The sequence below is a fragment of the Bos taurus genome, chromosome 1, assembly GCF_002263795.3.
Source record: "Bos taurus isolate L1 Dominette 01449 registration number 42190680 breed Hereford chromosome 1, ARS-UCD2.0, whole genome shotgun sequence".
NCBI classification, from domain to species: Eukaryota; Metazoa; Chordata; class Mammalia; order Artiodactyla; family Bovidae; genus Bos; species Bos taurus.
In genome coordinates, this window is record NC_037328.1 from 140240981 (window position 1) to 140263692 (window position 22712).

The 22712-nt window shown below is 44.8% G+C and overlaps 1 protein-coding gene across 1 annotated transcript in view; it reads right to left on the reverse strand.

Moving 5' to 3' along the window:
* DSCAM (DS cell adhesion molecule) overlaps nucleotides 1-22712 on the reverse strand; it is a 690454-nt gene that overhangs the window by 108958 nt on the left and 558784 nt on the right. Inside the window, exons 17-18 of the mRNA XM_059889928.1 lie at nucleotides 7507-7747; nucleotides 5698-5844 (exon numbers count right to left, since the gene is read on the reverse strand). Coding sequence (XP_059745911.1) covers nucleotides 5698-5844; nucleotides 7507-7747 — 388 coding nt within the window. The remainder of the gene's footprint in view (nucleotides 1-5697; nucleotides 5845-7506; nucleotides 7748-22712) is intronic.

The following is a 22712-nucleotide window of genomic DNA, read 5'->3' on the forward strand; positions in this document are numbered from 1 at the left end:
CCACCCTTATGGCAGAAAGTGAAGGGGAACTAAAGAATCTCTTGATGAAGGTGAAAGAGGAGAGTGAAAAACCTGGCTTAAAACTCAATATTCAAAAAACGAAAGTCATGGCATCCAGTCCCACCACTTCATGGCAAATGAATGGGGAAACAATGCAAACACTGACGGACTTCATTTTCCTGGGCTCCAAAATCACTGCAGATGGTGACTGCAGCCACAAAATTAAAAGACCCTTGCTCCTTGGAAGAAAAGCTATGACAAACCTAAAGGCTATGGTTTTTCCAGTGGTCATGTATGGATGTGAGAGGTGGACTGTAAAGAAAGCTGAGTGCCGAAGAATTGATGCTTTTGAACTGTGGTGTTGGGGAAGACTCTTGAGAGTCCCTTGGACTGCAAGGAGATCCAACCAGTCCATCCTAAAGGAGATCAGTCCTGGGTGTTCAATGGAAGGACTGATGTTGAAGCTGAAACTCCAATACTTTGGCCACCTGATGTGAAGAGCTAACTCATTGGAAAAGACCCTGATGTTGGGAAAGATTGAGGACAGGAGGAGAAGGGGATGACAGAGGATAAGATGGTTGGATGGCATCACTGACTCAATGGACATGAGTTTGGGTGGACTCCGGGAGTTGGTGATGGACAGGGAGGCCTGGAGTGCTGCAGTTCGTGGGGTTGCAAAGAATTGGACATGACTGAGCAACTGAACTGAACTGAACTGAAAGTGAGTGAAGTTGCTCAGTCATGTCTGACTTTTGTGACCCCATGGACTACAGTCTACCAGGCTCCTCCATCCATGGGATTTTCCAAGCAATAGTACTGGAGTGGGTTGCCATTTCCTTCTCCAATGACAAACCTAGGCAGCATATTAAAGGACAGAGACATTACTTTGCTGACAAAGGTCTGTATAGTCAAAGCTATGGTTTTTCCAGTAGTCATTATGGATGTGAGAGTTGGACCATAAGGAAGGCTGAGTGCCAAAGAATTGATGCTTTTGAACTGTGGTGTTGAGAGTCCTTTGGATTGCAAGGAGATCAAACCAGTCAATCCTAAAGGAAATCAACTGAATATTCATTGTAATACTGATGCTGAAACTGAAGCTCCAGTACTTTGGCTACCTGATGAGAAGAGCCGACTCACTGGAAAAGACCCTGCTGCTAGGAAAGATTGAAGGCAGGAGGAGAAGGGGACGACAGGGCATGAGACGATTGGATGGCATCACCGACTCGATGGACATGAGTTTGAGCAAGCTCCAGGAGGTGGTGAAGGACAGAAAAGCCTGGTGTGCTATAGTCCATGGGTTTGCAAAGAGTTGGATGTGACTGAGTGACTGAACGACAAAAGGTTATACACACACACTCACACAATCAGGGAAAACATAATGCAACTCAGGAAAGGGGCTCCTGGGGGCTGTGCGCCGGGCTAGTTATGAGAACTATACTACATCACATGACCTCTGGCTTTAACTTTTTCATTTTTATCTTTTTTAAGGGCCCAGGGTCTCTATGTCACAGGGGAAATACGACTTCTAATTATAGCCCAGGGAAGGCATGCCGAAGGGGCTGGCTGTTTCTGGGTGAGATACAGTGATGCAGAAGAGAAGAGTTGAGAGGAGAAGGGCAAAGTGGGGTACCCTGATCTTTTTAATACACCAGCTCATGAATTACCACAGTAATTGGAATTAGTATTTGGATGTTGACTCATACTGGGGTCCACATTATTTGGGTGAATGAATTTATCATGATCCATGAATAGGCCAGCAGTCCAAACCCCTACTTAAAATTACCCCCAAGCGTTTTTAAAAATCCCCAGAGCCCCTGAATCAACCACAGAGACACCTCATTCTCTCTGTTTCAAGAGTATTTTCCTGACCAGCCCATGTGGAAAAAAGGAGAATTATGAAAAAAGGCAAATGCAAACAGCGTGCTTCATTTGTTGTTCGTTTAAACTCCCGGTCTTCTTTATGGCTTAAACATTAATTTCTATCATTTACTTTTCACAGTCCCAGTAGAGTAATTTAAAAATATGTATATGGGACTGTACAGTGGAGATTAACACAACATTGTACATCAACTACACTTCAATAAAATAAATTTTAAAAATATGTGGCAAGAATAGTATTCAGTTGAAGTCATGAGTAAAACAATATAAAATGAATACAGAAAAGAAATTCAGAAACCATACTATTTATAGTACAAAAGTTTTTTTAAACTTTATGTTTTAAAGCAAAATATTTTTTATGTATTTATTTATACTCTCCTTCATTCTTAAAGGATTTTCAGGAAGAAATCAAAATGGGGTGGAAATGACTCCCCCACCGCCCCCCGCTCTGCCCATCTCCCTGACTTGCCAGCATCACACCAAAAGCCCAGTTTGGCACCTAAGTGTTGCTTTGATTCAGATTCTGTCTTTTTTGTCTGGAAGAAAGAGAGGAGGGTTGAAAAGCAGTTGGATTCAGATAAAATGGGGCCAGTTTCCCAGTAATCTCAGAGAAGCTGCTGTCTTTAAAATTCTTTGACTTTCAGATAATAAAATACTCAGAAATTTCATGGACATATTGTATATTTAACTGTCCTGCTGCTGCTGCTAAGTTGCTTCAGTCATGTCCAACTCTGTGCGACCCCATAGACGGCAGCGCGCCAGGCTCCCCCATCCCTGGGATTCTCCAGGCAAGAACACTGGAGTGGGTTTCCATTTCCTTCTCCAATGCATGAAAGTGAAAAGTGAAAGGGAAGTCGCTCAGTCGTGTCTGACTCTTCACGACCCCATGGACTGCAGCCCACAAGGCTCCTCCGTCCATGGGATTTTCCAGGCAAGAGTACTGGAGTGGGGTGCCATCGCCCTCTCTGTTAACTGTCCTAGCAAGTGAATTAACCATTTTTGTTTTATCTGGTCATATTAGCAAGAGGAAAATGCTTTTTTATGCATATTTTTGAAAATATTTGGGGAAAATACTAACCACCGGGGTAGTACCAATGTCTTTTTCAGCCTGCCTGAGCGTGTAGGTGTGTGTGTGGTGTGTTCTCAAGCTTAGCAGGTATAACCTTTATACAAACACTATGTGTTCTGTGTCTGTGCATACCTCAGAGCCACAGTCTGAGGAGTTCGTGCAGAAGAACCCATGAATTCCGTGACATTTCCTGATAATTACCAAATGTTAGTTCTCAGGGGTATCGGATAAAATGTGGCTGCTTATAGCAGGCTTACATGTCTGAGAGTTTTTTTCTTTTGGAGATTAAGTGTAGAACTCGTACATTAGGCACTAAATCACATCACCTTGGTCTTCACAGAGGAAGTAGAAGAATCTTTAGAAACTATACGCATTTCCAAGCATTCTTTATTCAAACCTTTAATTTTTAAATATTCAAGTTCTTAAAGCTTTAAAATGTATTGACTAGACCATATTAACCACATCATCCATCATAGAACTAAGATGGTAATAAGCACAATTAGCAAATATGAGGGAAATATGAAAATAGGATGAATAGCCAGCACTGGATTATGGAAATATTTCCAAAAAGAACAAAAAAGGAACAATCTTAGTATAATTTAACTTCAGGTATGTCCGTTAGGGTGTTTAATTTAATCTGACTCAACATGAGGATTGGAATCAGAACAAGAAATGATATATTACGGTACTATGTCAGTAAAATAGATAATTTGCAAATTTTTTTTTGCTCTGTATTTTACATCTGGGGCCTCCCTGGTAGAGCAGGTGGTAAAGAATTCGTCTGCCAATGCAGGAGACAGGGGCTTGATCCCTGGGTCAGGAAGATACCCTCAGAAGGAAATGGCAACCCACTCCAGGATTCTTGTCTGGAGAATCCCACGGACAGAAGAGCTACAGTCCATGGTGTCATAATGAGTTGGACACAGCTGAGCAAGTAAACAAGAACATACTTGACATCCATGGGAATTGTTAAAGCTCTTTTTGGGGATGAGGTGAAGTGAATCATCTGTTTAACTCCGTCCCTCGGTGGGGCTGGCTGTGCATTACTGGGCTTGTGGTTCTCTATTCAGAGCATCCTCCCCGTCTCACTAGACTAGAGCATCCGTCTGAGAGGAGCTGCATCCTCAGCGGCCAGCAGGAGCTTCGCACCGAGAAGATGCTCAGAAGGTGAATCAATGTCTCCCCCTGCTGGCGCTGTGCAAAGTGCTACCCTGGACACCAGGAAGAATTGGGGCTGATCCTCAGCTCTGAGATCCAAGTCTGGTTACAGACACAAACAGCTCAGTCAGCCTCGGACCAGCTGTGTACTTAGCACATTTATTAAGCTGCCTTTGCCGATGTGTCTCCCATCCTTTATTCTCGCACCATGGCAACCCGCTCTGGTATTCCTGCCTGGGAAATGCTATGGACAGAGGAGCCTGCGGGCTACAGTCCATGGAATCACAGAGTCGGACACAACTGAGCTACTGAGCACAAGAGCAGATCTCTGCAGCCTTGGAGGCCCAGCGTATTCTGTTTACCTGGGCTGTCAGAGCAGACCCAGGCGGGCCTGAGCAGAGGTGGGAGGTGCTCCAGGGACCTTGACTAGGACTATCAGAAGGGCTGAAGAAGCCCCAGACAAGGGTGGGGAGGCACCCTGGGAGCTGGGGGCGATGGAAGGAGGCTGGAAACAGGGCCTGGGGAAGGATGTGGGCATGGGAGGCCCCAGCCTTGGTCCACAAGCGGAGAGCAGGGCCTTTCCTGTTAGGGGTTGTAGTTCAAGGTGAGCCTGTCCTGCTCCTGGAGTGGGGCTCAGCCTGCCTCAGGGGCACCTACCCTCTGCAAGCAGAGAAACAGAGCCATGTTCTGCCTGAGATGCTTGGAGCCCCAGTCTTGCTATCCTCTGAGCTGACCCTCTCTTGTGCTACATCCTGCCCCTAAACAGGAGGATTTTGTCCTACAACTTGAAAGCAAAGAAAGAATAAAAAGAAAAAGAAAGAAAGAAACAAGAAGAATGAAGAAAGAGAGGATAGAGGAGGGGAAAAAAGAGAAAGGAGCCAAAAATGGAGGGTTTGGGATAAAATGTCTCCTCGCAGAGATAATAATACCCTCTGGTTCCAGTATTCTTCCTGAACCACTTCCAGTTCAACTACAGGAGCTCAAGGACTTTCCCTGCTGAGTCCTGTCAGGAACAGGAAGGGGTCAGTCTTTTAGGACACACGTCCACGTAGAACTTTCTAGATACAGATCAAGGTTTTGGTGCTGCCTGCAGAGGCTTGACATAGATACTCATAATTAGGAAAACACATCTATTCCTAGATATCCCAAGTGCCAGCCACCCCCTCCTATCCTTCAAATTTGGAAAGTACATGCTGTTTTAAAAGGGCTTCCTGGGTGGCTCAGCAGTAAAGAATCTGCCTGCAATGCCCCAGACACAGGCTCAATACCTGGGTCGAGGAGATCATCTACAGAAGGGAATGGCAACCCACTCCAGTATTCTTGCCTGGAAAATCCCATGGACAGAGGAGCCTGGCGGGCTATAGTCCATGAGGTAGTAGAAAAGAGCCAGACATGATTTAGGGACTAAAACACCAGCACCAATGTTTTAAGCAGCTGTCCACACCTGTTAAACTGTCAGATATGAGACAAGAACAGAACAGTGTGAGGAAGGAGGCAAGTACTCAGTGATAAAGAAGTGCCCAGCTTGTACTGAATCCCAGGGCAGGAGGGGGCATGTACAAATTCCATCACTGGTCATTTAATCCTCTTACCTCCGTCCATGAGGTTGGCCCAGTAAATGACTCTGAACCCCTGGAGAATTCCATTCAAGGCTTCCTTGGAAAGCGTGGACCAGGATATTGATATGCTTTCTGGTGATGTTGCTATGGCTTGAACATTTTCGGGGGGGTAACTGGGCACTGAAATGAGATAATTAGACTCTATAAATACTGTCTGTGGCTTAATTAGCAAACCAATACTGAATAAGCAACATGAGTTTAATATTTCAAAAGTGCAAGCAAAAGAAAAAAAAATTGCACTCCATCCCCCAAATTAAGGGGGAAAATGAGAACCACTTTCCTGTACAAATAGGATAACTCAGTAAAATACAATGACTTCATAAGACTTTCAGTGTCTCTCTTTGCAGAACAACTGCTTCACTTTTAAGCAGCTTGCCTCCGGCTTAGAGAGTTGAGAACACTTCTGACCCTATTGCATGAATTAAAGACCACTGCTGGTCTGGCTTATTTCCCCATCATTCTTGCAAACTGCTGTGAGGATGAGGTGGTTAGATGGCATCACCGACTCAATGGACATGAATTTGAGCAACCTCCAGGAGACAGCTGAGGACAGAGGAGCCTGAAGTGCTGCAGTCCCTGGGATGGCAAAGAGTCAGACAAGACTTAGCAACTGAACAACAAAAATACAGTAAGTCCCCTGGTGTTGAGTAATGTCTGGAGTGTGAACTGAAACTCAAAAGCAGACATGTTGCACTTACTGCTCCAACCCCAGCAGTGCCCCCTTTCAATCCTAGACCACTCATCAGAGGAAAGAGAAAACGGACTAGGATAGAGGCTAGAAAGATATTTCACATCAAGTTTATGCAAACCTTAAACATCGTGACTGCGAAAGGGGGAAAAACAGTGACTGAATCACAAACATCAATGAAAAATAAACATCAAAGTGAAAACCCAGAGGCCTATCTAGCCACAACTGCAAGGACTATGAAGATGGAAAGAAAATCCTGGATTTCCATTTACTAGCTCTCCCTATAAAAATGGTCAGGATTTTTCTTCTCAGTTGTTCTTTAGGTCAGAAATTATAGATGCAAGTTACCGCGTGTGTTCTCAAAGCACAAGAGGTAACTGCCATGCAAGCCTTTTGCAGGAAAATCTGTCCCCTCCTGCTACAGCTAACTCCGTATTTGGCCTCTGCACCTAAACGATGATGCTTCTAGACACCCTGATTTTCTTTTTTTAATTTACTTATTTTAATTGAAGGCTAATTACTTTACAATATTGTACTGTTTTTGCCATACATTGACATGAATCACCCATGTAGACACCCTGATTTTCATGCACTGCTGGAGAATGTGAGCTTTTAGGCTGTCAACGTGGGCGTGTATAGTAATTCCTTTTGGCCACTAGGAGGCGCGCGGTCACCGTGAGATTTGCTCCAGGAAGCCTGCTCATGTCTGTTCTCTGGTCTTAGAATGCTTGAAAATAAAAAGCGATGATTAAAAAGAAGAAAGAAAAAAAAGCGGGGCGGGGGGGAAGCCCTCCTTAACGTTGACTTATGAGAAATTTTTAGAAAATCGAATTTCTACATTGTGCCCAGACTGCTGCAGTCATAGGGAGAGGCTTGGATTCACTTGGCAGAAGTCTACCTCTTGGGCTTGAAATGCAGGAGAAAGATGCTGAAAAGGGAGTGGATTCGGCTTTTCCATCAAGATGTATCCAGGGCGCCGAATCCAGGCAGCCTGCGAGTTAATTAGGACATGCTTCCTGCTGGAAGAAAGCCCCGGTCCCAGCCGGCCAGGCTGACATCACCCCTGCACAGCCTGCAGGGGACCAGGCACCTACCGTCCTCGAGGGTGGTGGTGATGATTTCCTGAGAAGAAGGCCCCGTCCCGGCCCGGTTGCAGGCCTGCACCACCAGGCCATACTGGGTGAACTTGTTGAGGTTGTCCAGGGTGTAAATCTCACTGTCCCCCGTGGTGTCGATACTGATGATGTTGAACTGGAAGTTGCCCCCGGTGCTGTACTCCCGGTAACCGATCTGGTAGCCACGGATAATCCCGTTTTGCAAATGTTTCTTGGGAGCCTAAGCAGCAAAGAGAAGAACAAATACCATATATTAAAGCATATATGTGGAATCTTAAAAAAAAAATGGCACAGATGAATCTATTTGCAGGGCAGGAATAGAGATGCTGCCATAGAGAATGGACATATAGACACAGGACGGAATGAGAGGGTAGGATGAATTGAGAGAGTAGCATTGACATATACAGATAGATAAAATAGAGAGCTAGTGGAAAGCTGCTGTATATCACAGGGAGCTCAGCTCCGTGCCCTGTGATGACCTAGAGGGTTGGGAAGGCGGGGAGGGAGGTTCAAGAGGGAGGTGATATATGTACACAGGTAGCTGACTCACATTGTTGTACAGTAGAAACTAATATGACATTGTAAAGCAACTTTATTCTGATTTTTAAAACAACATACAGAAAAAAAAAGAATACTTGAAGTGGGACAGGAGGTAAACCAGCACCTGCCTATATTGTAGGGAGACAAAAATGAAATTGAGTAAGTATGAAAATCATACAGATGTGGCAGTAGTAATAGCAGCTATAGCAGCAAACTCTTTCCTAGAGGATGCTTGTGGCCAGGCGCTCTGCCTTCACCTGCGTGGATATACCCGGCCTGGGGCACAGCATCTCAGGACCCTCACGGACACAGGAGGTCACACAAACAGCAGAGACAGGAGAGGAGTCCACCGCAGCGCCTGTGCACCCAGGCCCTCTGTCAAGCTGCTGGGCCACTGGCTTCTCTAAGTGGTGGTGGAGTTTCAAAAGACAAATTGGGTTTGCGGTACCTCAGCCTACATCAACCATCGTCTCGTGAGACTAATGTTCATGTGTTCACAGAGCAAAACCGACTGAGCTCCACTCTGCCACATGGTCCCAGGCACTGGGGAACAGAAGTGATTTTTTAAAAAAGGTCCCTGCCTGCATGGAGCTTAGATTGTAATGGAATATTCCAGAATAAAGGTGTTTCCAGGTTGAAAGCTGAATGTGAACGGGAGTCCACCCCTGGCAAGAAGGCAAACTGCTTTCATGAAGGTCTGAGTCACTCTGGAATCATTTTATGGTGATTTAAGCTGGGCAAGGGAAGGCTGGAGCTAGCTTCTCTCTGAAAAAGATAAAGGGGTCAGTCTAGTAAAAGACAGAAGAGTTTTCCCTGCTATGTTGAATTTATTTATTTTCTTTTAAGAATCCAGACTATTTTCAAGTATGTTTTAAGAACAACATCAAACTGATGCTCTTTAGCGACAAAGGTATTATAAGTTTTCAGACAATCAAAAGATACATGGGTATATGTGTGAGTATGTGTGTGTATTCGTATTATGTCTGTGTGTGCATATGTATGAGCATATATGTGTATGCATGTGAATGTGTCTGTGCGCGTGTGTGTATTTCGGTACAAGCTGTGGATCTCTCAGGGCTCTGAAAAGCTTTCTCAGCCCTGAAAATGTTTACAGCCCCGTTGGAGAGAGGAAACTAACACTCAGGAAGCCGTAGAGAAATCTGAAGTGCCCAAGTGCGTGGAAGTGGACAGGAGGCTGGCAGACGTCCAGAAAGTGGTGAAGTGAGAGTGGTCTGAAGCAGTCAGGAGATGCTGACCGCAGCTGGGCCTGGAAGGATGGCCAGGGCTCCGGAAAGGGAGGGAGGGCGTAGGGTGAGAAAGAGACTGAGCAGCAAGAATGGATGGTGGGGAGAGTTGAGGAATGCACAGGGGTGAGGAATGGCAGGTAGAGAACAGACAAGGTGGGTCTGCCCTGGGTCGGGCAGGCCTGGGGGATCGCCCTGGACAGCCGACAGGAAGAAGTTCGTGAGCGGATAGCAGCACAAATTCAGCAAACGTCTGTGGACTGCTCATTATGCCAGCTTCCTCGTGGAATGAAGTCTCTGTTGTCTTTAGCAATTTGTCTGAGTTACACAAGAGCAGTAAAATCCCATCTTTTTTCCAAGCAAGTTTCCTCATTTATTGTTTTCTTGGATCCCACTGCTTTTCTCAACAGCCCGTTGGGTTTCATGCATTTACATAATCTAAATAGATACCAAAGAAACAGCCCTAGAAACCACTGCTTCTGCAGTCAAGTTGGAACTTACAGACCTTGATGTAAAAGCTCACACCTCTTTTTATCAGAAGCAGATGTCTGTGCTTTCCTGTTTTGCATCGATGAACCACAACTTTTCATCTTGCTTTTGCTTTGCTAAAAATCAGATCTAAAGATTTCCGATTTTGAGACTTCCATTACCTGGAATTTGTTTTACCTCAATTGCTTAACCAATTAACAATTTAACCAATTAACAAAATTAATTTCCCTCCAAAAGCCATGGACAAATCAAATATAAAACAAAGACATTCCTCCTATTTCACATAGTTTTTTCATGTTAAATACATCACTCACCCAAATGTAAAGGTTTTTTTTTTAATTTGTAAAGTATTCTAATTTTTCAATGGGTTCCCTGTGACGATTTAAGTCTCCCTAAGATGCCGAGTCTGGATCCCAGGACAAGAGCTGTGGAGTCTGATCAGGTAGGAGGTAAATACCCACAAGAGAGTGTTTACACAGAGCACCCAGTTTCGCAGAACCTTCTACAAGCAGAGGGCCCTGCTGGCTGACATTTCCCTTCTTGGATTTAGGGGGATTAACCACACCTGTGATTTGGCTGCACACGTAGGTGAAGATATCTTCATTTTTTTCTCTCTCCATGGGTGAAAACACACTCTAACTAGCTTAAGTATATGATAGGCAACACAGAGGTTTTTGTCCTGTTGAGTTTAAATATTTTGTATAGAATAAATATAACATTCTTTACATTCTTCATAGAAATACATTTTAGTCCTGCTAATTCTGCAGCAGTAGGAAGGTTATTTTTGCTTATTAGGTTCTTCTGCAAAATATTTTGTAAAAAATATTTTTTATAACACTAAAAGTATATCGCCAACCTTCCTATGTAATTGCTATTCAAATTTTGATAACATTCCTATCTCTCTAAGTAAAGTTGAAATTTGTTTTTTTGTTTCCCACATGGTCGTCTTCATCCTCAGCAGAGTTTGGTGTCTGATTTTTTCATTTAATAGGCTATTATGATCATATTTCATGTTTATGGTCTTTAAAAATCATATGCCATGTTTTATTGAACCATTTTTCCATCACGGGGGATATTGTTTTTTGTAACTTATTTCCTACCACAAATTAACCTTTGTGATACATTGCATCTGTTTAAGTTTGTTTATTGGACTGCAGTCCCAGAGGTGGATGGGTGTCTTACTTCAAGGAATTGTTTTCAACTGACTGTTAATGAGATAGCATTATTTGTTGTTATTTTTTAACTTAAGGGACTGTGTTTATCACAAAGAACAAGGGAGAGAAGTCTCCTGCAGGCTTCTGGATATTGTGATTTTGAAGAGATATATGTTGAACAGATACAGGTGAGTTATTTGAGGGTATACATTTGAAGGAATATATTTGAAGTGAGCTTACATCTTTTCTTTCAGGGCTTTCATACAATCTCTAGTTATCATGCGGAAGGAACTGTCGCACCCGAGAAAGAAGTGATGGATTTTTCTTACAAATGAATCACATACTTCTGATTCTACAGCTCGCAGTTCTCCGGAGGCTCTGAAAACCATCTAGAAAGGTTGCGTGGTGGGGATGGGGAATGAGTACTAACAGGTATGGGTTTTGTTGTGGGGGATGAAATTTTAATAAATATAGATTCTGGTAATGGCTGTGCACCTCTGTAAGCATACTAAAAACCATGGAATTGTAACCTTAAAACAGTGAATGTGGTGGTGTGCTAACTTAATCCCAATAAAGCAATTTTAATAAAAGCTAGTGTGCTAAAATTGTCTCTAGGTTATTTCTCTTTCTAATTCAATCACAACAATAGCTTCCTCTCACCATGACCACAGTAACCACCACCAATCAAGAATCACCTCCTGGACCACTGAATCTTCATCATCACCATCACTACTATCAGCGTGAACATGGCTACTTCTAACCACCTCTGCTACTCCATGCTCCCTGAAAGCCATCAGCACTCAGCACTGCCTCCACCTCATCACCAGCATCCCCACCTCCATCACCATCACGACCACCACCTTCCTCACGGCCACCACGTCCATCACAAGCATCAAGACCATCACTACAGCATTGCTCCCACGGGTCCCAACGTCACCACCACCTGCACCACCATCACCCAGTGCTGCCTTCATCTCTCCCACGCTCGCAGCCACTCTTACCACTGCCTCCACCATAAAGCACTGCTGCACCTCCAGTGCTTCCATTACCATTACCACTGGCATCCACATCACCACCAGCATCATTATGACCACCGTCGCCTCTGTCGCTAACTCAGAGCCAACATCACTGCCACTAGTTACCACCAGCCTCCCACCACCTCCTCCATCCATCATCTCTCTCACCTATTGAGAATGTGATTTTCCCAACCAGTGTAATAAGTGAGATTATCTATCTATCACTGTTCATTGTCACAACAACCCCAAGAAGTATCATTCTCCTTCTTACAGAGGAAGAAACTAAAGGTCAAAGAGGTTAAAAAACATATTCCTCAAGGTAAATGCAGAGTCGGAATTCTAACCCAGGTTTTCCCAAGAGTTGTCTTTAATGTCCACCACTCAGCCCCAATAAATTCTCTCCTTTTTGCAAAGCTTGATAATTAGGTTTATAAAGGTACATGAAACAAAAAATTTAATCAAAGAAAAATTTAACGAATCACACAAAGAGAAAGTATTATGTTTTCATGTGAAAAATAAGCAAAAATTATAACTATCGCAGACAAAGTTTAAGTTCTATTAATATGTAGGCTAACTAGTCAGATTTACACTTAGGGATGTGTTAACCTTAAAAACATCCTTGAAGGTTTATATTCATATTGAGAAACACAAGATGTCTTTTAAAAGTCCATAAATGCAGGAATTTTATACACTATAATTGTACGTTTTAGGGGTTCTGATCAAAGTTCCAAAGTGTTTTGAAAGTGACTCTCTGAGTTGTATGGCAACAAGCCATGGTGGGGTGAGGGCATGGGGTGAGGACCCAAAGAACTTCAATCCATTTGTCTGGTGGTAGGTTTCATATCTGGAGAAGGAAATGGCAACCCACTCCAGTACTCTTGTCTGGAAAATCCCATGGATGGAGGAGCCTGGTAGGCTACAGTCCATGGGGTCTCTAGGAGTCAGACATGACTGAACGACTTTACTTTCATGCATTGGAGAAAGAAATGGCAACCCACTCTAGTTTTCTTGCCTGGAGAATCCCAGGGATGGGGGAGCCTGGTGGACTACTGTCTATGCCGTCACACAGAATTGGACACAACTGAAGCGACTTAGCAACAGCAGCAGCAGTAGGTTTCATATCATCCTAAGACAAGTTGGGTCATAATGTAATACCCCTTACTTTAAAAACTATTTGGACGATACTGAAACAGGACTTCCTGGAGCATGTGTCTACTTGGAATAAAGCGAGATGGTTGGCTGGCATGTGAAGAGAAGGCATTCAAATTGGAAGACACTTTTTAGGATACCCTTCTAGGGCTGTTAAATAGCCTCAAAGAAAAATTGAGTAAATGGGTCAAAAATAATTGTTTGTGTTCATGAAACTAAGCAAACAGAGTTACTGGTGGAATAGGAAGATAGTAGGGCTTCCCTCGGAGAAGGCGATGGCACCCCACTCCAGTACTCTTGCCTGGAAAATCCCATGGATGGAGAAGCCTAGTAGGCTGCAGTCCATGGGGTTGCTAAGAGTCGGATACGACTAAGCGACCTCACTTTCACTTTTCACTTTCATGCATTGGAGAAGGAAATGGCAACCCACTCCAGTGTTCTTGCCTGGAGAACCCCAGGGATGGGGGAGCCTGGTGGGCTGCCATCTATGGGGTCGAACAGAGTCGGACATGACTGAAGTGACTTAGCAGCAGCGGCAGCGGCAGCAGCAGCAGCAGCAGGGCTTCCCTGGTAGCTCAGATGGTAAAGAATCTGCCTGCAATGTGGGAGATCTGGCTTCCATCCCTAGGTTGGGAACATCCCTTGGAGGATGGCATCTGGTAACCCAGTCCAGTATTCTTGCCTGGAGAATCCCATGGACAGAGGAGCCTGGCAGGCTACAGTCCATGGGGTCACAAAAGAGTCAGATACTACTGAGTGACTAAGCACAGCACAGGAAGAAACATAGAAGAAAGAATCAGGTAGGGGTCCTGAAACACGTTTGAATCTGGGTTGCAAGATATTGGAGAAGACAGATTTATAAGAAGCCACTTTGATCATGCCCTCCTTCTCCCTCAACAGCAGTGCCTGCAGTTAAGTTCTGAGCCCCATGGCAGTGTTTCCAGACTAACATCCCCTGGATGTCCATTCCCCTTGGATCCTCAAGTGCTTAGGTAAGCATGGGGATCCCAGCCCTCTTACACTTTCCCATCTCATGAAAGTCCCCATCAGAGAACGCATTTCTTCCTTTTTCTACTGTCAAAACTTGACTCATCCCATGGCCAGCTCAACTTCTCACTCCTTGGGGAGCCTCCTGTGACTGCCTCCACCCAAGGAGTCCTCTCCACTCTCTGTCCTCCACTGGCACTCTCCCACCTACCATCAACATTGCATAAGGTGGCTCAGGTGGTAAAGAATCCTCTTGCAATGTGGGACACTCAGGTTTGATTCCTGGGTTGGGAAGATCCCTTGGAGAAGAAAATGGCAACCAACTCTACTATTCTTTCCTGGAGAATCCCATGGACAGAGGAGCCTGGTGGGCTACATTCCATGGGGTCACAAAGAGTTGGACACAACTAAGCAACTGACACTTTTCACTTCATCCACCATCAACTTGTAACCACAATGGTGTGATCACTCACCTAGAGCCAGACATCTTGGAGTGAAAAGTCAAGTGGGCCTTAGGAAAAATCACTATGAACAAACCTAGATGGAATTCCAGCTAAGCTATTTCAAATCCTAAAAGATGATGCTTTTAAAGTACGGCACTCAATATGCTAGCAAATTTAGAAAACTCAGTGGTGGCCACAGGACTGGAAAAGGTCAGTTTTCATTCCAATTCCAAAGAAGGGCAATGCCAAAAAATGTTCAAACTACAACACAATTGCATTCATTTCATATGCTATCAAAGTTATTCTCAAAATTTGCCAAGCTAGGCTTCAACAGTATGTGAACTGAGAACTTCCAAATATTCAAGTTGGATTTAGAAAAGGCAGAGGAACCAGAGATCAAATTGCCAACATCCATTGGATGGTAGAAAAAGCAAGAGAATTCCAGAAAAACATCTCCTTCTGCTTCACTGACTACGCTAAAGTCTTTGACTGTGTATATCACAAAAAGCTGTGGAAAATTCTTATGAGATGGGAATATAAGACATCTTACCTGCCTCCTGTGAAACCTGCATGCAGGTCAAGAAGCAACAGTTAGGACCAGGCATGGAACAACAGACTGGTTGCAAATTGGGAAAGGAGTATGTCAAGGGTGTATATTGCCACCCTCCTTATTTAACTTGTATGCAGAGTTCAGCTCAGTTCAGTCACTCATTTGTGTCCAACTTTTTGTGACTCCATGGACTGCAGCATACCATGCCTCCCTGCCCATCACCAACTCCTGGAGTTTGCTCAGACTCATGTCCATCAAGATGGTGATGCCATCTAACCATCTCATCCTTGTCCCCTTCTCTTCCTGGATGAAGCATAAGCTGGAATTAAGATTGCTTGGAGAAAAATCAATAATCAATCTCAGATATGCAGATGACACTACCCTTATGGCAGAAAGTGAAGAGAAACTAAAGAGCCCCTTGATGGATGTGAAAGAGGAGAGTGAAAAGCTGGCTTAAAACTCAACATTCAGAAAACTAAGATCATGGCATCTGGTCCCATCACTTCATGGCAAACAGATGTGGAAACAATGGAAATAGTAACAGACTTTACTTTCTTGGGCTCCACAATCACTGTAGATGGTGACTGCAGCCATGAAATCAAAAGACACTTGCTCCTTAAGAAAAGCTATGAAAAACCTAGATAGCATATTAAAAAGCAGAGACATTCCTTTGCTGACAAAGGTCCCTATAGTCAAAGCTATGGTGTGCTGCAGTCCATGGGGTCACCAAGAGTCAGACACAACCGACTGACTGGACAACAACAACCATCAGCTCAGCAGGAACTGACCACCTCCATCTCCTTTTATGGTCACCTGGAGCATATCAAGTATCTGGATTCCAAGAACTTGGCTGCAAGCACCAAGAGCACAAACATTCCTAAAAAAATATTTGAAATCTGATCCACTTCCCTGGCCACATCAGAAGTTCAACACAGTGGCCATTCTCAAAAAGTGTTATTGTAGATAAAGAGGAGACTGGTTCTGAGCATTTGTTGTTGTTCAGCTGCTCAGTCCTGTGACTCTTTGCAGCCCCATGGACTGCAGCATGCCAGGCTTCCCTGTCCTTCACCATCTCCCACAGTTTGCTCAAATTCATGTCCATCAAGTCGTTGATGCCATCCAACCATCTCATCCTCTGTCACCCACTTCTCCTCCTACCCTCAGTCTTTCCCAGCATTAGGGTCTTTCCCAATGAGTCAGCTCTTCACCATCAAGTGGCCAAAGTATTGAAACTTCAGCTTCAGCATCAGTCCTTCCAATGAAGATTCAGAGTTGATTTCCTTTAGGATGGACTGGTTGGATCACCTGAGCATTTATGAGGTCTAAAAAAGTGATGGGTAAGAATGACCTTAGGTGAAGGTTTATATCTTACTGAATATAAGTGAGTGGTGGGAACGAGGAGGGTATAAAGGCAGAGGAGGTGCTTAGACACCAGACCCATGACACAAAGGCCTGGGTCAGCCAGTTCAGAGGGAATTCTTAGGCAGTGTGTCCCAGTCTGGACACATGGGTGCAAGTCGAGACCTGGCTTCCATGCTGATATGTGACATGGTGGCCAATCCATCAAGACGGGAGAGCCAGGCAAGATTTGAAGGAATGTGAAAGTGTTAGTTGCTCAGTCATGTCCCACTCTTTGTGAATCCATGGACTGTAGCCCACCAGGCTCCTCTGTCCATGGAATCCTCCAGGCAAGAATACTGGAGTGGGGTGTCTTTTCCTTCTCCAGGGGATCTTCCCGACCCAGGGATTGAACCTGGGTCTCCCGCATCACAGGCAGATCATTTACCATCTGAGCAGGATTTGGAGGGGTCCATGTCATTTCCTAGGCCATATCAGGGAAGAAAATAGCTTCTGAAGAGCTAATTTATCTGGAAAATGTTGTCAATTTTTGTTTCCTGCTTAAAAATAAGGATTCCAGAAGTGCTATTCACTTGTCAGCCAGCCGGTGGGTTACACAAGTTTATAAGGATCCTTGAAGGCAGGCCAGTGGATTTATAGCAAACCTCTCCTGGCAACCAGCCCTCTCAGTGGAAGACTTTAGAAAATAAGTGATTGGAACAAACAAACAAACAAACAACCTAAAGTGAAGGAGGGCTCCCTTCACCCCATCATCAAGAATTCAGTAATCTGAGTGTCTCTGCAGGCAGGAAGATGCTGCTGTTTACAGATGGCTTTGACGTGTGAGTGTCCTGGCTTTATGTTGGCTCAAATCCCTTTGAATGCACTGCAATTCCAAAAGAAGGTTTTAGCTGTCCACTGCTGTTTCTCTTGTGAGAACTCATTATTTTTCTGTGTTGAATTTTCCCCTTCCTTTCCTTCACCTTTGCATCAGGAACCATCCAGACCTCTTTTCGTCTCATTTATCTGCCTTCTGTGGCACGCTCTCTCCCCTTCCAGCCTTGACAGTTTTTTTTCCCTCCTGTGGTCTCCCTAAACAGCATTCTTTCATCTTTCCAGGAGCCCTTTCTCCAGCCTCCAAATCCCTCCCAACCCCCACTTCCTTTAAGAAACTGTCTCTTTTGATCTCCATGACAACAGGAGCCCTGTGTCAATTTATTCCTGTGGTTTGCAAGTGCCTGTATTTTACGTGTCCACCGGAATCAGCCTGCAAGCTGCCTGTGGCGGAGTTGCCGCTCCTTACAGAGATGGAAAAATCAGGGATGAGCAAACGTTCACAGCACCACCAGCATGGATGTGATGGATTAGAAGTGGCATCTCAGGTTCAGAAAACCACTGACCAGATCCTGTTTCCAGCACGCTCCCGTCCACCTGCTCACTGCTGGTGGGTGAGTGGACCATCCTGGATGTCAAGATTCAGCTTCTGACCTGGGGAGCCCGAGGCCTCCACTGCAGAATCCCGCACTTGGAATACTACATCAAGCCAGCATGTCGAGTGACTCAGTTGAAACATGATTGAAAACATTTCCTTCAGCTTCCTGCAGATTCACTTACAATGTTACCTGTCCTCATTTCCCTTTTATTACAGAGGTGGAGACAGTCTTTCATCTCCATGTGCTACCTCCAGTCCCTCTCATTGCTCCTCAATATAAACAGCATAAATTCCATAACTTGCTCAGTGAATGGATGCGTTAAATGTAACCACCAGGAGCTGGCGTCTCTTCTGTACAAGGCACCGTGGGTAGGAGAGATGCACAGTGAATTGTGATTAAAAGGGAGAGTGACGCTGGCAGCACTGAAGGCTGGCACAGGGGGCTGTTGGCACAGAAGGGAAAAGTGAGAGGTGCCTTTTCCCAATGGGAGCAGGGGTATTCCCAAGAAGGGGGCAGTGCACCCGGCTGTGCCTGGTGAGGATACAAGAAATGACCCAGGGACGGAGGGTGGGGAACTTCAGGGAGGGGTCAGCAGGAATTTTGGAGGGGGTTGGGGGGAATGGTAGGAATGTGGGGAAGCTAGGGAAAAGCTGGGACCCCAGCCAGACCTGCTGATGTCAGAAACACTTACTGCAAGGAGGTGGCTACTGGTCTGTGTGTTAACAAGCCCTCCTCAGGGTTCTGAGCATGCTCAAACCTGAGAACCACTGTTGTCATCACTAGAAAATCATGAAATGGTTTAGGACTGGCCTTGCTTGGAATGGACTATTTAGTTAAGAACCAACAGCTGTGCATTCCCCAGTTTTTTAGATCCCCAAGAACCCTCTTTTTGGTCTCTGCAGAACAGAAGGGAATGAATGCAATTAGGACTGTAAGCCTTTTGTGGTCTTAGGAGTCAGAAGGCAGCAAAGGGACTGCTTCTCAGGGCGGGCAGGATGGAGGGGGAAGAGATGCTTCATTGGTCAGAGCCCTGCTGGGGCTCTGCTGGCTCCATCGACTGCGAGAGTATTCATTGTCTTCTACAAGGGATGTGTGAGGCCAGGCAGCTCCCCCTTCAATGTTACTGCTCATTGAGGAACAGGTAAAGAACAAGCGGCCACATGGTGTGAAATAAAAATTGGAGGTGCGATCTGACAATGAGACACCCTTTGGACAGCAAGGAGATCAAACCAGTCAATCCTAAAGGAAATCAACCCTGAACATTCATTGGAAGGACTGATGCTGAAGCTAAGCTCCAATACTTTGGCCACCTGATGTGAAAAACTGACTCATTGGAAAAGACCCTGAACCCGGGAAATATAGAAGGCAGGAGGAGAGGGGGATGACAGAGAATGAGATGGTTGGATGGTATCACTGACTCAATGGACAAGAGTTTGAGCAAATTCCAGGAGATGGTGATGGACAGGGAAGCCTGGGGTGCGTCAGTCCATGGGGATGCAAAGAGTCAGACACAACTTAGCAAACAACAATTGAACAACAAAAACAACAGACAAAGGAGCTCCAGAAGTAACCATGAATGACCAAGTGTTTGAACTGTGTACCATCTGGAGAGGCCAAGAACTTGGCCTTGGAGCTGATGGTCACCGTAGGCTGGTCAGACTTGGCAGCCAAGGAGGAGATGGCAATCAAGGGTGTGGTTGGAACACAAATGCAGAATTTTAGAAACAGGTTTGGAGAATGTTGTGGGATGAACTTGAGGTTAACTACTGCACACCAGGACCTATTTATTCTATTTCTAAACTTAAGGGTGGTTCCATCTCATTCATTCGTTCACATATGCATTCAGTCATCCCACCAACAAACAACTGTTGAGGAACTACTCTTGCTAGACCCCTCCTTTTTTTGAATTCTGCTGTCCTTTGCAAATCTCACTCTCTGGGAGCAACATAGAGTATTTCTCACCGGCAGGAGGAGAAGGGGATGACAGAGGATGAGATGGCTGGATGGCATCACTGACTCGATGGACGTGAGTCTGGGTGAACTCTGGGAGCTGGTGATGGACAGGGAGGCCTGGCATGCTGCGATTCATGGGGTTGCAAAGAGTCGGACATGACTGAGTGACTGAACTGAACTGAACTGAACTAAGTTTATCCAGTGGTTTCTGCTGATGGTCTAACAGAGGAATTCACAGAACATGTGCAGACCAGGATCAGTTTGTATCTACCAGCTCTGATGTCTCCAGGAATAACCTCCACCTAACATCAGGGTCTCTAGATGCCCTGTATCCTTCTTAAGGGTCTATGTCGAACTCAGGCAGCTGCTGAGGAGGCGGCAATGGCCTCTGAAGCTCAGCAAAGCTAGAGAAGACTTCTGAGACATGAACTATGCCAGAAGGGTGATGGCTAAGTGTTCCAGAGTCTGGCAGTGGAGTCAGTCAGAGAGAACTGGCAGGGACAGGGGAGATGCCCTGAGTTCAGACCAGGGAGAGAATAAGGAGGACAATGTGGAAGTTTCTGTGGGGAAATGAAGGGCATAGCCAAGGCCCAGCCAGGAAAGAATTCATTTAGTGACTGACAGACATTGTATTTAAAAGCAGAGACATCACATTGCCAATGAAGGTTCATACAGTCAAAGCTATGGTTTCTCCAGTAGTAATGTATGGCTGTGAGAGTTGGACCATAAAGAAAGCTGACTACAGAATTGATACTTTCAAACTGTGGTGCTGGAGAAGACTCTTGAGAGTCCCTTGGACTGCAAGGAGATCGAACCAGTCAATCTTAAAGGAAATCAACCCTAAATATTCACTGGAAGGACTGATGCTGAAGCTGAAGCTCCAAAACTTTGGCCACTTGATGGTGAAGAGCTGACTCATTGGAAAAGACCCTGATGCTAGGAAAGATTGAGGGCAGGAGAAGGGGACAACAGAGGATGAGATGGTTGGATGGCATCATTGACTCAATGGACATGAGTTCGAGCAAACTCTGGGAGATGGTGAAAGACAGGGAAGCCTGGCATGCTATAGTCCATGGGGTTGCAAAGAGTTGGACATGACTGAGTGACTGAAAAACAACCAAAAAAAAAAATTATTAGAAAGGACTGTGCTGTCCAGAGCATCAGAGGGGCCAGCGTCCAGGGTAGAGCAAAAATCAGGGTTGTTATTCAAAGGACCAGCATGCATATCCTAAAATGCTCTTCTGGCCTTCATCCTTCATGGCTGTCAAGGCAGCACAGAGTGATGATTACAGATAAGGCTTCAATGTGCTGTTGTTTATCTGTCTATGACATAATGAAAAGGAGACACAGATTGGACCTAATGGAAGGGTTCAAGCTTCAGCAATGACAAATCAAGTTACTTGTTCAAGATCATTTCTACTAAATGTGGAGATGGGAATAATATCTAATTGTTTTGAAGTCTAATCCAGTACATTTTATGCTGCATCAGAATATTCTTATTATCTGTAATTTACCTGCCATAGATACATTTAACCTAATGCTAATCTTATTTTATATATAATGTAATAAAATCCTGTCCAGTTATATTTTTACATATGCTCTTTATTTTCACATGCATGCAAGTTGCTTCAGTCGTGTCCAACTCTTCGTGATTCATGGACTGTAGCCTGCCAGGCTCCTCTGTCCACAGGATTCTGCAGGTAGGAATACTGGAATGGGTTGCCATTTCCTACTCCAGGGGATCTTCTCAACCTAGGGATTGAACCTGTGTCTCCTGCACTGGCAGGTGGGTTCTTTACCACTAGCAGCACCTGGGAAGCCTTATTTTTACTGCAAATATTAAATATTCACACATGTATGATGCCAAGGTCTCATTGGTAACATGCCTAGGGTACTCAACAGACAATCAAATAAATTTTAATATTATCCTGTTATAAGCAATTTTTACCTTAATGTCCAAACTTTGGAAGCCAATCCACTTGTAAAATGTGATGCTGATATAAATAAAGACCTGTGATCAGTCACCAGTCAATATCCAAAATTCTCTTTTGATTCTAACCTTGATGTTCCTATTTACTACTCTTAATTGCATTTCTGATAATACATTCCAACAATCAATGCACAAATATCACCCTTACCTCCAAGTTTATTGTGACCTAACAGTCAGTAACTTGTTTATGAGCTAACTATTGTGAAACAGAACAAGGAAAGTGTCTGTCCTTAGGTCTCTTGTACTACGCCAGGTTCATCCAGGCTCCAAGTGAAACCTTCAGAAGACATCATCTGAAAGGACTGCCAGCTGATGAATGGAGTTGGCCCTGATCTGAGCCCCTGGTTCAAGTTCAGCTGATGTCCTGTCAGGGCAAATGAGCCAAGAGGGCTGGCCTTTTCACTGGGATTGGACAGAGACAAGCCTCCTGGGCTGTGAATCAGCCAACCTGTCTTCCCAGCATGCTCAGGTGTGGGCTGGTATCCCACACTCTTGGCGGCTCAGCAGCCTTTGTGAAGCTGGCCAGCATCTGCTCACTGCCCTTTGAGGCTGGGCACTAAGAGGATCGCCTGCTTAGGCTGGGAGGCCAGCCAGGACCCTTGGGGCAGGCAGGTTGGCAGCTCTGTTTTGGGGTAGAGAATTGGAGTTCTAGGAAAAGACCAATCACATGGCTAAACCAAGAGGGCTGATCCAGTGGGGAGGTGGGGAGAGGAACAGAGTATACCCCAAATAAAGCAAATAAGCAATGAGTGGTTTTGTGAAGGGCATCTGTATATTTTATACATGTGCAAAAAAGTAAGATGTTAACTTAGTCATGTAGGGCTTTTTAGGGCATCCAGTTTTCCAAAGGAAAGGGACCCCCTCCTGACATGCAGATTTTAACGTGAAGGTGAACAATG